Below are 11,547 nucleotides of genomic sequence, written 5' to 3' on the forward strand. Positions count from 1 at the left end.
TGGGGACCAAATGATGAAGTTTTGAGGTGATGGTGGGGGGGATGGTCTGGAGCCAATGGCCAAGAAAGAATTCTTGAAGACGTCTTTGGTACAAAAAGGTGGTTTTATTAAAGCACAGGGACAGGACCCATGGGCAGAAAGAGCTGGACTATAAGTGTTGGGGGATACTTTTATGGAGTAGGGGGAGACAAAGTCAAGAGAGAGTTCCTAAAGGGATTTTCATAGTCTAAAGACTCAGATAATTGGAGGCCTGGCTATAGTCAGGATAAGGTTGTTTTTCCCTCAGGCAAAGCGTTAACATTAAGACAGTAGGGGGTTCCTGGACATTAGGCTGTTGACAGGATTGCCTTTTTCTGGTGAACTGGTGGAGACTCTATCAGTTCAGCCATTTGTTTTTTTTCCTTTCTTGGTTTTGAGTAGCCTGGAGTTATCTAAGGAATATCACACATTGCCCACAGTTGGCAGGTAGGGGATTGTGTGCTAGCTTGTGCTTGGCCCCTCAGCCAGCCTCATGCTCCCTCATCAATATGATGAAAAGATGAGGTAGGAAAACAGGATGGCAGGGTAGGGCAGAGGGACATGCAGGAGGAGAGGTGGAGGGACCTTCTGGGCTGGTAGGTGGGGGAGGGGCTTTGGGCACACCCTCTCCAATTGTCCCCTCCCCGCACCCTCAGAAACCTTTTGTGACTTTTCAGTGCTCTGTGATGTAAGCCTGGAGAGTTATATAGTCAGGCATCGGCACACTCGGAGCTCAGTTACCTATAGGCAGCCTTGCGATTCAGTTACCTATAGGCAGCTTTGTGATTCTCTCATTTCAGAATAGTGCTACTGAACCATGTTGTGCTTTGGCTCAACATGCTTCGAGACTGACCCCAACTTCACCTTCTTGTATGGGTTGGGGTTGCTTCTTCTGTTCCTGTGCTACCTCATGGGGATTCCATTTCCAACTAGGAACACCAAACCCATCCAAAAGGTAAGGAATCCTGGGGGAGTCCTGAACAGACATTCGTATTGTTTCTACTTCTAGTCCCAAATTTTAAAATGAGTTTGGTAGGATTAGACACAACTAAAATGGGAAGTCTAAAAGAAGAGACATTCACTCCTCTAGGAAGAGAGTACTGGCAGGGCTAAGGGTTAAGAAAGTACTAACTAAGGTTTAGTACTTATCTGGCTGTGGTGGCGGGTCTTGGATAAAATCCCAAACATAAGGATTCTGTAGTCTTAGTTTGGGTTTAGAGAGTATGGGATGTGTGTAAGAGAACAAGGTTCCCCAGCACTTGATCATGGGTCACCTTCTCCTGTAAGATTTCACTCGACCGAGCCTTCATGTTGGGCTGATCAGAAGAGTGCTAAGCCTCTGAGACACACTGAGCAGAGACTAGGGTCCAAGCTCTGTCCCAGGATACAGGGTCCTACCTGATGGAGCACTGATGTGACTGTTGGTCCTCAGTTTCTGTTTTTTTTTTCCTTAAGTTAGAAAGTATACACATGCGCGCACACACACACACAGAGGGTGGCCCCAGGAGGAGCAGAGAGAGGGAGAGAGAGAATCCCAAGCGGTCTCTGCTCTGACAGCACAGATGGGGACCTTGAATTCACTGGAGACCAGTGAACAGAGATCATGACCTGAGCCGAAATCAAGTGTCAAACGCTTAACTGTCTGAGCCACCCAGGCACCCCAAGAATGTCTCCCATTTCTGAGAGCAGAGTGAGAGATGAGTCCCAGGCTCCTCATTCTTTCATTTTCATTCTAGCGTCAGGGCAGAGCCAAGAGGAGGAGGAAAGGCAGTACGCTGAAAGGTAAGGTTCTGCTTGTTCCACATGAGCTCTCCAAGGGTGACCCTTCCTGTCCTTCCCATGAGGTTCCAGTTCCATGATTTCTGAGGATATCAGCTACTAGACACAGTGCCCCTCTGAAAATGGAGGCCTCAGAACACTCAGAAGTGGAGGCCCTTAGATTCCTTGCTCTGCCCAACCCTGAGTGTGGAGCCATGGTGGACCTGGGCAATCAATGGTTGTTGCCCAGTGGTGGCCGTGCGAGATGTCAGGAGTCAGAACTTCTGTCTCCTGATTTTGTGCAAGACGTGTGACATCACGGATACTCAGGATTCCTCCCTGAGGTAACCACGGCCTTCTGTGTTTCACAGAGGTGGTTTGAGCATCACATGATGTAATGTAAATGAAATACTTTAATGCTATACCATGTGTCACATCATTGACCATTTGACCTCATCTACCGATTATTGGGGCATTCAGAATCTAATATCGCAAGGGTGTCTCACAAAGGGACTCCTGTATAATACCTGTGTTTCTACCTTCACTACCTATAACCCACTGTCCTGGTTTCCCAGGTTGGAAATGCCTTCAGAGAGAAGAGGAAGAGATAAGGAAGCTGATGAGTAATATAAGGAGGTGACTACTCTTTCCCCTTCTATCCTGATCCCTCCTAGAGCATGATTTATGCAATTGTATGAATTCAGTGCAACCTGCCAGTCATGGGAGGGGGGTAGCCATAGGAATGGGTACGTGAATGAGGGCCCTGGGGTGAAGGTTACTGAGTATATTATGAAGTCATAAATGTGGGGCATTGTGAAGGAGCAGCAGGCTTCAGGTGGCCCCTCCCTAGGCAGGTCAGCAGGTGCTCCTTCCCTTGTTCTGGCCCTGGCTGCAGCTTTGTACCTCCTGTCTCCTGCAGCCCCCTAGGCCGGCAACGTGATACAATCCACTTTCGTCAACTGTTATGTCCAGACCCCTTCTGTGAGGTGTGTAATAACACAACTGCTGAGATCAATCGGATGCTGTACCCAGAGGCCCTCGAAGATGCTACTTCCTTGGGTTCCACAGCTCCTGTGACTGACTCATTGTTCACTTCATCCCCTGCCTTCTCAGCAGACCCTCCAGGAGACCTAACATCAGCTTCTCTGCCTGAGCCTTCCCTGCCACTTGCCTCCACCTTCCCACCTAACCCAATGACCCCCTTGGCTGACTATGTTCCACTCTCACCACCGGATCACTCTTTGCTACCACAGCCTTGTCCTCCCTTGGAATCTGATTTCCCTGAGGACCATTTCCCAGCCCAACCCCTTGCCGTTTCCCCTCTCCCACCATGTGATGCTCAGACAGTGGACCCTGTTGTTCAACCAGAGGCCAAATTGTCTCTAAATACCACCTTCTCTCTTGACTCCACCGTTTCCCAAGATGTCAACTCCTTATCGGAGTTGTCCCAGACAAAGAATCCCACTGAGACCTGTGCTTGTCATCATGCACCACCAACCCTGTCTGTTTCACCACCACCAGACAGCACTTTAACTGTGGCTCAATCTAAATCAATTTCCATCACCTTGAAGCCTGTTCCGGAGAACTCATCTCCAGATGGCCCTGTTGGATTGTCCACTCATATCCCAACAACCACAGGCATTGACCATGCAAGCTTGTGTGTCTCAGACTTCTCTTCATGGAAAACTCATGCCAAAGACTTCTTCCCTTCTACCTTGGCTCAATGTGATTTCAGCCAAGAGATTCTTGCCCTCCGTTCTGAGGCTTCTTCCAGGGGAGACCCTGTGGCCTACGTTGTAGAGCCTGGTAACCTGTCTTTCCTCAGCCCCGAAGTCCTGGTACTTCTGGAGAAACAAGTCCAAAAGAGGAGTGATTTCTTGATATGGAAGGGAAAGAAGGGTTCTTTTCCAAAACAACTCAGGCCAGACTACACACTAAATTCTTTGGGAAAAATGTCAGAGTCAGTTGCTGCCCAGCCTGACTTGGCAGCCTCCCTTCCTTTCTGGAACAGCAAAGACAAATCAAAGGAGCTGCATGTGCATCAGCAGCCCCCCTATCCTACAACCTTGGTAGAGGTCCATTTACAGCAAACACCTTTGCAGCTCTTCTGGGGTCTCCCAACTCTGCATACTAAGTCTTTGCCCTCTGTTGCCCATGTCTCAGAGGATCGTTCCTCAACCTTTATTTTCAATAGAATCTCTACCTCCACAGACCAGGAATCCCCAGGACTTCCCCCTCCACTTCCTCAGGCCCTGCCTGAGATCCTGCCTCAACCCCAGCCTCAACCCCAGCCCCTGCCTACCACTCAAGTCCAGCCTGAGACCTACCTTCAATCCCCACTCCCAATCCTGCCATCTAGTCCTCTACCCCAGATTAAGAGCTGTGGAGTGTGTTTTCATAGACCCCAGAATGAATTGGAGTCTCTCATCCCCTCTGAAATTCAAGACCTAGAATGGAATGTTTTGCAGAAGCAACAGGCAAGTTTGTGGGGTTTACCCGCTGTGGTTCAAAGATCCCATGAGGCCTTTTGTCCTTCGGCTCCTAACCTGTCTAACCGCTGGGCCATCCAGGCCCATGGTGCAGTCTCTATCCTTCCTGGACAGTTTCCTCTCAGTGATGAGCTTCGTAAGAAACTAGAGCATCACCTCCGAAAGAGGCTCATCCAGCACCGGTGGGGCCTTCCCCGCAGGATCCACGAGTCTCTATCACTGATGAGGCCTCCGAAGAATTTTTCAAACATACCTGAGATGGGGCACTATCGTAGACTCCAACAGACCTCTAAGAGTCAGAGTAGCAACACTCTAAATGTTGGGTTGAGCCCACCTGAAAGCTTCCATGAGGGGGACTCAGAAATGCTTCAGCTAGAGGACCCCTTTGGGAAGGATCTGGGAAACAACCCAGAGAATGGGCCAAAAGATCATCTGTTGAGTGACCCAGAGAGCTCTTCAGATAAGGATATGGGGTATGATGCTGAGGAAGAACTTATGAGCCCATCCGAGAATACATCAAGGGCATCTGTGGAGAGACTAGGCCAAAGGCAACTTGAAAATGTCCTCAGAATACATCTGAGCAAAAAGTTGGAGGAAATCAATGAGGGTCAGCTCCCCGGGACCGTGCATAGTTCATGGCACACTATGAATCAGACATTGCTTCATCCTGAGAAATCCCACACTGAAATACAACAGAGAGTTCTGCCACCATCAGTGGGTGGGGAATATTGCCTGAATACCTCCCAGGAGCTTTCCTTCATTGAATCTAATGCACAGCAGATGCTGGAGTCCCATATTAAACAATTCCATCATAGAATGGTAGAGGGCGTTCCCCCTAAGGACCTTGAATCCATAGCTATCTTTAAATTGAAAGAGGCCCCATCCCAGTCCTTATCCCATTCGGACCTTCCCTGCTCAACCAACCTGATTTCAGAGGCCAACTCTAAATCTGGGGACTTTAAGTCCCTTAGAGGAAGCTCTAAATCTCTCCATGGAGACAAAGCGGGAACAGCAAATTCAGCCCCCATCCTGGATCATTCTCTCCCTGCCACCTCAACTGTGGGCAAGGAAGGACAGGGAATCCCAGCAAAATCACCGCGTCCTATCAACCATGGGCTTGCAGAAAAAGTTCAGAAAATGAAGGATGGCAGACAGACTCTTCAACCTATCAGACATAGCAGCATAGGCAAAGCAAGCCAGACACAGACTGTGCCAGCCAACAGAATGCCCTCAAAGCAGCCCGCAAGGCAAGCTGGCACCAGGCGTGAGCCAAAGGATAAGACCGTAAATCCCAGCGATAGAGTCAAGATGCAACAGGGCAAAATGGTAGTGAATCCAGAACCTGTTTCTGTGCCCAAAGTGTCCAGGGAGTTATTCAGGGCTGAGGAGCCAGATGGGTGTCAATCAAAACCTAGAGATAGCTTGACAACCAGCCAGCCAGGAAGCCCCCAAATGATAAATGTGAATGCAAATAAGGACAAACGTACCATGACCATTAAAAGCCACCCACCAAACACATCAATTCCCCAAGATCCTAATTTAACAAAACGCCTGTATAAGGAATTAAATCTTAAATTGGAGCAAAGACAGCAGAGCTGGGCCCAGAGCAGAGGCAACGACCTGCCCCCCTCGACTTCCAAGGCCTCCCTGACTCATGACCAGGAGGACTCCAGTGGGGACATGGGAGCTTCCCAGGTGCTTCACGTCCGTGTGCAGGACACAGGAATTGGTACGGAACAGCAGCAGGATACGTGGGTCCCTAAGCATGTCTTAAGGAAGCACCAGCACAAGAATCTCCCACCAGCTACAGAGACAGTGAGCCCTCCGTGTTCCAAAGCACAAGAGTTTGGTGGAGGGGATGCAGGGTTGGGGACATCCCAGCCTATAAGGAAGAGTTGCCCTCCTCGGGACGTGACACTGGCGGAGAAGCCCGGGAGCCAATCCTCCCACACCCTATCACAGAAGGGTCAGCCTCCCCCTGAAAGCCTTCTTACAAAAAAAATGAATGCTATTTTACAATGGCTGAATCCTGGCAGAAAGTGCAAAAGACAAGAAAACTCCCAGGAAAAGGGCATCCTGTCATGTGTGCAAAGCAGAGGCATGGTTCAAGGTAGAGCTGCCTTTACTGGGAGGACCGAGGCTCAGAAACTCAGGGAAGATGTTGGGAAGTTCTTGGAAGAGAAGATGGGGCACCGGCGTGCTACAGATAGCACCTGTCCTCAACAGCCCCTTCTGTCCTCAGCCAAGTTTGGGAAACCTCGGAAGGAAGCACAAGTGCAGGGCCAGGCACAGCCTGCCCAGGGGCCTCCTCTCAGCTACAGGGCTCCCTCCTGTAAAGAGAGAAATACCAAGTCCTGTCACCAAGAAGCTGTCTTTGTGGGCCACAGCCATTCTCCAAGTATTAGACAGATCCGGGACAAGGGCAGACACCCCCAGGAAGCTGTGGCACTTAAGGGCCAGCTGTTGTGTCAGAACCATCGCCTGTCTGTGCCCCACAGGGAGCCTGTGCCGCACCCACACTGCACCTGCAGGCATCAAGCTGGCCAGGGGCCTCCAGCCACTCTCACCACTGCTAAAGGCACGGTATTTGGAGATCTGTGTCTATCATTTAGACAGAAAACCCTTCTCCAGAATTTCCAGAGGGGGAAATTTCCCAGCCCGAATCCCACAAAATAATCCCTTTCATTCTCCCCAGTAAACATTTCTCTAACAGTGATATCTGTTCTGTGTACTGTGTTGGTTCAAGGTGACCAGTCCCCCTGTTGAGGGGGATCTCTTGGGGGACCATGTAGTCCGAGCCCATTTCCTCTCTGATGAAATTTGAGGAGATGGGCTCTGTTCTGCCTCTTAGCAGCTCTCTCCTTTACCCTCATTGAACGATTTATACCTTTTAGAGTAAGTCTTCTCTATCTGAGGAGGATCAAAGACAGGTATAGTTTTCAGAACATAATGATTAAGCCACTGTTTCCTTCTTGCCTGCTAGTGTTACAGTGGCTTCCAGTTACCAGAGGATCCCACAGGTGGGTGAACTCTGAATGGGAGTGTTTGGGCTGGTTGGGGTAGGGTCTAGGAACAGCATAGATGCCGCTTAAGCATCTGTCGTGTGGGTCATGTTAAACTTGACATGGGGGTTTCCTACTGGAAGGTGTCAAGCTTGGCACCCCCTTTTGGAGAAGGGGACCTTGGTTCCTTCCTTCCTTCTATCCACACTTGATGGCAATATACAAGATCTTGCCTTTAGTGTGGACAGTTCTGCCATTACGATGGAGGTACCACCTTTGATATTCATGGCCTTAGTGGAGCCAAGGTAGATCTCCTCCAGAAGACCTGCAGTTTATGAACCAGAGGTGAGTTCTACACTGTGCACCAGCATACAGATAATTGGGGGCTTTTCCATGGAATGCTGGTTTTTTTTTTTTTGTTTGTTTGTTTTTTGTTTTTGGCCAAGACAGCACACCTACCCACCCTTACAATAGGATTCTCCCACGCTTACAATAGGATTCTGGAGGGAAGGCGATGCCACATGAGGCTGGAACTCAAAAATGGAGTGAGTGTCCTAGTGAATGTTCAGTGTTAAAAAACCATTGAAGCCCTCTTTGAACAAGAAGATACAAATGTGGTATCCTTCTTGTCAAGGGTCATGCCATTGACCCTGCAGTATCTGAACATTAAGGTCACAGAAAGAATGCAGAGTCTGATTCTGTGGAGGTCCTGAGAGAGACAATAGGTGAGATGGGGCCCAGGGCAGGCAACATGAAGAGAAAGTACTGGAGGTTGTAACATCTATGTGGATAGATCAGCCAATAACCCAGTGTCCCAGTTTCTACATAATCTCATTTTAGAGTCCTTTACTGCCCATCCGGTGCAGTTACTGACACCCTGTAGATCTTAATACTCGGAATACTTCTCCAATCAGGAATATTATAGTCTGACATTCTGTCCTTTTACCTCCTCCTCCTATCCTTCCGGCTTATATGCCCCCTGGTACCAACTCCACATCATTCATTTTTCTACTTGTCGTCTATGTACCAAAGCCTTGTCTTCTTGATCATCTATCAGGTAACAACATTTAAAAAGCTCCAGGGGCACCTGGGTGGCTCAGTCGGGTAAGCGTCCAGCTTCGGCTCAGGTCATGATCTCGTGGTCCATGAGTTTGAGCCCCACGTGGGGCTCGGTGCTAACAGCCCAGAGCCTGGAGCCTGCTTGGGATTCTGTGTCTCCGTCTCTCTCTCTGCCCCTTCGTCAGCTCACACTCTGTGTGTCTCCCTCTCTTCCTGAAAAATAAGCATTAAAAAAATTTTAAAAACAGTGACTGGGTGGCGCAGTCATTGTAGCGGCTGACTCTTGCTCTTAGCTCAGGTCATGATCTCACACAGGCTCTGAACAGAACCTGCTTGGGATTCTGTCTCTCCTTCTCTGCCTCTCCCCCACTTGTGTTCTCCCGGTGTCTCTCTCGAAATAAACATTAAAAAATTTTAAACAAGAACCTCCAGTACAAATGGGCCCCATCCAATCCCCTTCAGTCCTTCTTGTCTGGCAAATTCTCATCTCTCTGCTTTTTCTAGAAATACCTTTCTCCAAGTTACTGATCACTATTGGAAATATCACAATTGAGTCTATTGATGGCACAAGAAATTCAGTCCCAGCACTACTTGCAAATCATTCATTCATCTCACAAATACTTATCCCAGGCTTACATGGAAGCAAAAGAATTGGAGTTAGGTCACTATTTCCTTCGTCTGTTCTCTTGCCAATTCTACTCAGATCTATTTTAAATTTCCTTCACTTTCCTCAACTTAGGCCCTCTTCATTTTCCCTGCAGATGTGCTGGACCACAGTTCACAGAGGAGCTAGAAAGCCATGAGATGGGAGCTCTTCATCAGAACACAACACAGCGAAACCTTCCAACAATATTTCCCCATTCCTCTTTCCTTCCCCAGTGTCGAAGGAAATACTCTTTATTGAGAGATCACTAAATTCTAGTCTTGATGGGACTGAGCCTCCCTTGCCAGGTCTCCTCCTGCTCCTTTCCCTCTTTTACTTTTTTAAGCTTTTTTACTACAGAAATGTTTAAACATGCACAACAGCAGCTAGAACAATAGGACTTCCCACATGCCCCTCACCCAAGTTGCACTATTATCATCTGGCAGGTGTGATTACGATTAAAGTGCAAAAGCCCATTGTAAGATCTTCCCATCTAGGGGCTCCTCAGTTGGTTAAGCATCTGACTCTCGGTTTAGGATAGGTAATAATCTCAGGTTCACGAGTTCCAGCCTCACATCAGGCTCTGTGTTGCTGGTGTGGAGCCTGCTTGGGATTCTCTCTGCTCCTCCTCCTCCCTCTCTCTCTGCTCTCCCCCTCCCCACCTCATGGTCTCTCTCTCTCTCTCTCTGTCTCTCAAAATAAACAAACATAAACAAATAAACATCTTGCCATCCATCTCTAAGACATATGCTATGTGCCCATGTCAAAGCTCTCACATTTCTTTGATATTTATCACCTGTGGAACATACTTATTCACAATAGATGTACGCAGCATTGGTGACAAAAAGCACTGAGCTTATAGGCACTTTGGCAATCAGTTCTGCTCTGCCTTGCAGTCAACCCTGAGGAGCCCTTTGAGTGAATTCCTCACCTCCACATGAGAAGTAATCTTACAGAGCAAATTCAGGGCACGATCTCACTGTCCCTTCATCACACAGTAAGTATAACATGCAAAAGGTATAGAAGAACACTATACATGTTGATAAAGACTCAACACTGCTCTATGTGTTTTCAAATATTTAGAAGAAAAACTTTTCCCGCCACTTTTAAAATGAACTATTGTGTTTCAAGTTAAACACAGTAGATCAAACACTCCTCTCTTTCCCCAAAGGCCATTAAAAGTCAAAGATTAGATGAAAAAATGCTCGATGCCATTAGCCATCAGGGAAATGCAAATCAAAACCAGTATTTCACAGCACTTCACACCCACAAGGATGGCTAGAATCAAAAAGATAATCCAAGTGTTGGTGGGACTGTGGAGAATTTAGAACCCCATATGATGCTGGTGGGAATGGAAAATATTGCAGCTGTTTTGGAAAACAGTCTGGCAGTTGCTCAAAATGTTAAACATCCAGTTATCATATAACACAGCAGATGACTCCTAGGTGTCTACTCGAGAGCACTGAAAACAGAGGTCTACACAAAAACTTGTGTACAAATGTTCACAGCTATATTATTCATAACGTCACAAGATGGAAACAACACAAACATCCATCAACTGATAAATGGGTAAATAAAACAGGACATACCCACATGATATATTTTTTGGCAATAAAAAGACCAATACATGCCACAACATGGATGAACCTTGAAAACATGTTCAGTGAAAGAAGCCAGCCAGAAATGACCACACATGATTCCATTCACATGAAATGTCCAGAATAGGGAAATCGGGAGACAGAAAGTAGATTCAGCCTAGAGCTGGGGCCTGGACGTGGGGTGGAGGGGGGCTAAGGGGAGAGGGGAATGATAGGCAAAAGGTTGCAGGTGTTTTTCTCTGAAGTCGTGGAAATGCTTTAGAATTGTGATGCACATGTCTGTGCATATACTGAAAATCATGGACTTATCCACGTCAAATGGGTGAATTATATGGTATGTGAAATATATTTCAATAAAGCTGTGGAAAAGAAGTACTTACGGATGACAAAAAAGGGGAGCGGGTAAGGAAAAAGATGTCAACACATTTTTGGAAGGTGGGAATCTGGTGGAGGAGCAGTAACTGACTAGCAGAGCAAATGAGGTGCTAGCAAACCAATTCACACCGCAGAACCCAGAAGACAATAACCTGGAAGCACTAGCTCAAAAAGACCTTAGGGGTTCCATGTAGTATACATGATGACGTTTTGTTTTTTTTTGTTTGTTTTACATTGTGCATAATTTCTAAAATACTTTTTCTTTCTTTTTTTTGGTTTTGAATGGGGTTGTTCTTTGCCAGTATTTTGTTAAAACCTTGGTGAAATGTTAGCATGCTTCATATGTGCAGACCATCCCAGGGTTCTTGTCTGGGACAGAGCTCGAGACAACTGTTTTAAAGTTGGCATTGCGCACTTCTGGGGTCTGGGTATGGTGGCGGCAGCAGCTCCTGGAATCAAAGCCGGAAATCTCAAAGGTTGGGTTAAATTCATTTTTAAAGTGTATATATTTGAAAATAAATTGTGGAGAAGTCGCATAGATGGTAGAGCCATATACCCTTTATCCAGATTTACCTACTAACAGTTTGAACTATTTACAATTCCTG

At 47.3% G+C, this 11,547-nt stretch overlaps 1 protein-coding gene across 1 annotated transcript; it reads left to right on the plus strand.

Moving 5' to 3' along the window:
- The first annotated feature begins 835 nt into the window (after positions 1-835).
- Positions 836-6,941, plus strand: LOC124525092 (spermatogenesis-associated protein 31D4-like). Its single transcript, XM_047097567.1, has 4 exons — positions 836-973; positions 1,755-1,800; positions 2,352-2,412; positions 2,696-6,941. The coding sequence occupies exons 1-4, from the start codon at positions 836-838 to the stop codon at positions 6,939-6,941; spliced, it is 4,491 nt and encodes a 1,496-aa protein (XP_046953523.1).
- The last annotated feature ends 4,606 nt before the right edge of the window (positions 6,942-11,547 follow it).

The sequence above is a fragment of the Lynx rufus genome, unplaced genomic scaffold (genome assembly GCF_022079265.1).
Source record: "Lynx rufus isolate CCGP_SWC_20201006 ecotype Redwood Valley unplaced genomic scaffold, mLynRuf1.p SCAF_10, whole genome shotgun sequence".
NCBI lineage: Eukaryota > Metazoa > Chordata > Mammalia > Carnivora > Felidae > Lynx > Lynx rufus.

What these genes read in the sequence shown, in the direction of transcription:
- LOC124525092 (XM_047097567.1), top strand. Translation starts at nt 836, where the DNA reads ATGTTGTGCTTTGGCTCAACATGCTTCGAGACTGACCCCAACTTCACC. An exon ending in ACACCAAACCCATCCAAAAG is followed by an intron (nt 974 to 1,754) that starts GTAAGGAATCCT and finishes TTTTCATTCTAG; the next exon opens with CGTCAGGGCAGAGCCAAGAG. An exon ending in CTGATGAGTAATATAAGGAG is followed by an intron (nt 2,413 to 2,695) that starts GTGACTACTCTT and finishes TGTCTCCTGCAG; the next exon opens with CCCCCTAGGCCGGCAACGTG.